Source organism: Orycteropus afer, unplaced genomic scaffold, assembly GCF_000298275.1.
Source record: "Orycteropus afer afer isolate SDZICR_OR568_19922 unplaced genomic scaffold, OryAfe1.0 scaffold00001, whole genome shotgun sequence".
Lineage (NCBI taxonomy): Eukaryota > Metazoa > Chordata > Mammalia > Tubulidentata > Orycteropodidae > Orycteropus > Orycteropus afer.
The window spans coordinates 20,672,804-20,677,443 of NW_006921588.1; the positions used below are offsets into that span (position 1 = coordinate 20,672,804).

General features: G+C 41.0%; 1 protein-coding gene across 1 annotated transcript in view; it reads left to right on the top strand.

The window, feature by feature from the left end:
* The first annotated feature begins 205 nt into the window (after window positions 1-205).
* Window positions 206-4,640, top strand: part of PDE11A (phosphodiesterase 11A) — a 592,677-nt gene continuing 588,242 nt past the window's right edge. Inside the window, exon 1 of the mRNA XM_007937915.2 lies at window positions 206-1,117. Within this exon, the coding sequence (XP_007936106.1) occupies window positions 206-1,117 (912 nt within the window). The remainder of the gene's footprint in view (window positions 1,118-4,640) is intronic.

The window sequence follows — 4,640 nt, forward strand, 5'->3', positions numbered from 1 at the left end:
AAGCCACTCTCTGAGCCAAAGAAGGAAGGGACACCTCCCAGTTGGGATTCTACTGCTCAGCATAATCTCCGGCTGACAGAGGAGGTGGCCCTGAGCTGGGAATACTGACTGGTGGGCAGGCATGTGCAGGCCCAGCTAAAGGTCTCAGGACAGGTAATTTATTAGGTCAAAGTGTAGAGAAGCAGCTACAGCAGGGTCTGGGACCATGACAACCCCTCGCCTGGACTTTGGGGAGGTGGAAAGTTTCCTGGACAGGCACCCAGAGTTGTTTGAAGAATACTTGATGCGGAAGGGGAAGCAGGAGATGGTGGAGAAGTGGCTGCAGAGACATAGTCAGGATCAGGGGGCTTTAGGCTCAAGGCCAGCTCCGTCTGGCACCAGCAACTTGGCTCATGGTGGTAGCAGAGGCAGCAACATCGTTGGTGGTGGCACTGCGCCAAATGTTTCTGCCAACAACCAGCCCACTCCTGGTGGCGGGGACTGTGGTGGGGTTCCTTTGAGTCCCAGCTGGGCCAGTGGCAGCCGAGGTGATGGGAGCCTGCAGAGGAGAGCTTCTCAGAAAGAGCTAAGGAAGAGTTTTGCTCGCTCCAAGGCCATCCACGTGAACAGGACCTATGATGAACAGGTGACCTCGCGGGCCCACGAGCCCCTGAGCAGTGTGCGGCGGAGGGCCCTCCTCCGGAAGGCGAGCTCTCTGCCCCCCACCACAGCTCACATTCTCAGTGCCCTGCTGGAGTCCAGGGTGAATCTGCCTCAGTACCCCCCGACGGCCATCGATTACAAGTGCCATCTCAAAAAGCACAATGAACGTCAGTTCTTCCTGGAACTGGTCAAGGATATCTCCAATGACCTTGACCTCACCAGCCTGAGCTACAAAATCCTCATCTTTGTCTGCCTTATGGTGGACGCTGACCGCTGCTCTCTCTTCCTAGTGGAAGGAGCAGCTGCTGGCAAGAAGACCTTGGTCTCCAAATTCTTTGATGTGCATGCAGGAACCCCACTACTGCCCTGCAGCAGCACAGAGAACTCAAATGAGGTGCAGGTCCCCTGGGGCAAAGGAATCATTGGATATGTTGGGGAGCATGGAGAAACGGTCAACATTCCTGATGCTTACCAGGTAGGACTGTCCATTGTTCTCTCCTCCCAGAACCACTTTGGCCTGGGAGCAAACACTTTAGTTACCCTTTGTCACTCAAGAACACAATAGGAACTCTTCTATTTAAATTTCTTCTTGAGTTCAGTTAGAATGTTGTTACAGCATCTTTGATGTAATTGCCTTTTCCTAATACGCAGTGACTTATGGGAAATTCATATATCATAAATTTGTACTCAAATAATACCCTGTGTTCCTCTGTCAACATACTTTGTCTTTAAGAATGCCAGTGTATGGTTTTAGAATGCATTTGTGAATTGTTAGAAAAGATGTCTACTCTAGAATTCCAGTATTGATCTGAGAAAAATGGGCATTTGATATCTCTGATACTTTTGGGGCCATAATCCAGAATGCATTTATTTTCTCTAATTCAGGGTTGGAAAAGGAGCAAAGTGCCCAACTACTTCCATATCACGTTATGTAGCACTAAGTTGCTTGAGTTCCAAGGTAGGGAAGAAGAGAAAAAGAGGAGAAATGTTAGGAAGGAAAGAGCCTTTGCTCATTTGTGCCTTTTTAGCATCTAAGTTAACTCTGTTTCTGTTGTGGAGTTGTGAGAGGTTGGATAACTGGAGGGATTAGTTATCTTCAGGCTTGCATAGGAATCAGAATTATCTTTGCTCAGCTTTTGAGGACTGAGAAAGTAGATTTTTAGTTTGTGAGACAAACTAAAATATATTGATAATTTTTTTACCAGCATCAAAGGCAAACAGCAGGGAAAACATGTTAGTTTCAAGTGGAAAAGGAAACTCAACATGCTGTTGTCTGGGGTTTCTAAGCCTTTCATTTGCACAGTGATTTGAAGTTGGTATTAGATGCTGGACCTGAAAGCCAGTCAGTTCTAATTTCTTCAGTATTTATTCACTGAATGTGATGAAACTATGTTCTTTTCTATGAGACTTCTTCAAGGCTCATAAGAACTAAAAATGCTTGTTGTTGGTTATAAAAGTTTTGTAGTCATCGATGAGCGCTTCTTCCACTTGTCCCATAGAGAGCTGTGGTGGGAGGGATGCTGAAGGTGAAATTTTCTCTGTCTCATCTGAAAAAAATCACGATGTTGCATAACATTACTAGCTTGACCAGAACCAAGTGTCGTATTTTTATGACATGTCTTATCAACATAGCCCTTTAATATTAATGATACTTATGAAAAGACTACTTTTATTAACCTTGTGCTATTGATTAGATGCATTATCCAATACATACTACTTAAGACTTTGATAGATTTAGGTCAAGCAACCAATTAATGCTTTTTAACAAGTATATTTCTCTAAAATCCTGAAAGCCAGGGGAAAAAACAAAAATGTTTAATATCTGAAATTTTGATGATTCTGTAAAAAAATTGAATAATCACTAAACTTTCCTTTCCCATTCTTTTTCCACATCCTCATATATGTTTGAGCTAAAAACAAACAAACAAACAAAAGCCTTTCTAGTTGAATGAAACTTACTATAAGCTGAAATTGCAGTTTCTTTCTCTATTGCCTGTATTTTTTATTCTTTCCCAATTGATTTTCTCTCCTTTTATAGCATTTATTTCTTACTGCCTCCTTTCAGAGCCTAACTTTCATTTAACACTATTCATATACTGTCCTTTCTTCAAGAGCATAATTCCTGACTTCCTCAGAAGTTAACTTATCTTCCTGCTGCCTAGGTTTATGACTATAGATGTTATCACAGGCATTAAACAAAAAAGAGAGTGTCAGCAGTTGATGTTTCCACTGGGCTCTCATCCTATGCTGCAGAGAGAGTATAAAGCAAAGGTGATTTTAAAAATTTGGAAGCTATTATTGAGGAAAGGGGATTCTCTTCCTTCCCCCCTTCCCCAAGGTAGTAATGACAACTGAAAGAAGACTGGGTTACTGGGAGGACTGGAAAAATACATGTAGGAGGAAGTTGTTATACAGGTTAGGGCTTAAGATCTCAGTTCACCACTTGCCTTCACTTGAATTAGCATTACAAAGTTTCTTGATTGTTTCTCCATTGGCTGCTGGTATATATTTCTGTATTTTTAACTTTGTATGCTTTGAGCTCTGGTAGCATAGTGGCTAAGACACTTGTCCGCTAACCAGATGACTGGCGGTTCAAACCCACCAGCCACTCCTCGGAAGGAAGGTTGGGCAATCCTACTTCAGTAGTGATACTGCCTTGGAAACCCAAGGAGGGGTAACTATGAGTCGGGTTTGACTCGACAGCAATAACAACAACAACATGCTTTTCTTCATTTCATATCCATTACTCCTCCTTGATAAAGCTACTTTTCCCCTTATTATGATTATCTACAGTCACTATTAGTTTATCCCTACTTCCACCCCAAAGACTTTTATATAACTTTTCTTAGTGTTGTCTTCCTGAGTTTTAGTAGTCACACTATTACTCTGAAGGATAATGAAATATTAGGATGGACAGACTTGGAGTCTGATTGGCCTGGATTAGACACCATGTGCAGTCTTTCTATACCATTCTGATCTTGGGGATTTCTAATCTCTTGGAGTCTCAATTCTTCAGCCACAAAAATGGGAATAACATCTACCTTACAAAGATGATTGCTGTGAAAATTAAATGAGATATTATATTAAAGTCCCCAAAATAGTACCTCCTGGCACATTGCAATTGTTCAGGAAATAACAGATGTTGCTACTGATGGTATCTAGTTTGTTAGTATTCTTTGTATTTGTCTCATTTTCAAATCTTCTCCTTAACTGGGAGTAAAAGTGTAAACTCAGAACATCTGCACCAGCCTGATCTTTCCCTGAGCCATGCTCCTCTTTTACACTAGGCTCTTTAGAACCAGCTTTGCATTCAAGGAATGTAGAATTCCTATCCTTCCAGCCTCCACTTAAGACTTTTCTAAATGTGATTGATAACACCTGGCCATATTTTATCATCTTTCACTTTTTTATTTTATCGTTTTTACACTTTCTTCTTCTTAGCAACCCTTGCAATATTAATATTTTGTAGAGTTGTAATAATGTTGCTTCCTTCCTAGTTCTAGCATTTCTCCCCATCCCTTTCGTTTCCTGCTGTTATGTATTTCTCAATGAAATCTGACAATCTTCTGTATGCATGTTATTTTATCATATTTTTGTTGTTGTAATTCTTATCATATAGGTAAAGATCCTGAAGTTTTTATGCACATGTGTAACCATCTTCCCAGATTCTTTATTAACTACACCTACTCCTCACTTATTGATTATCTTGTTATATGACATTTCACATTTATAATAGTAAAAAATCTACTATCCAATTGTTTTGTACATTAATGATGGCAGTAACACACCAAGGTGGGAAATAAGAGTATTGCTGGCTGTGATGGCTTATGTGTCAACTTGACAGGGCAGTGATTTTCAGTGGTTTGGCAGTTAAGTAATGATGTAATGTGACAGTTATGTAGTGATGTAATTTGGCAGTTATATAATGATGTATTTAGGAGTTCTCGTGGTGTAGTGCCTAAGGCATTTGACTGCTAACCAGAAGGCAGTTCAAACCC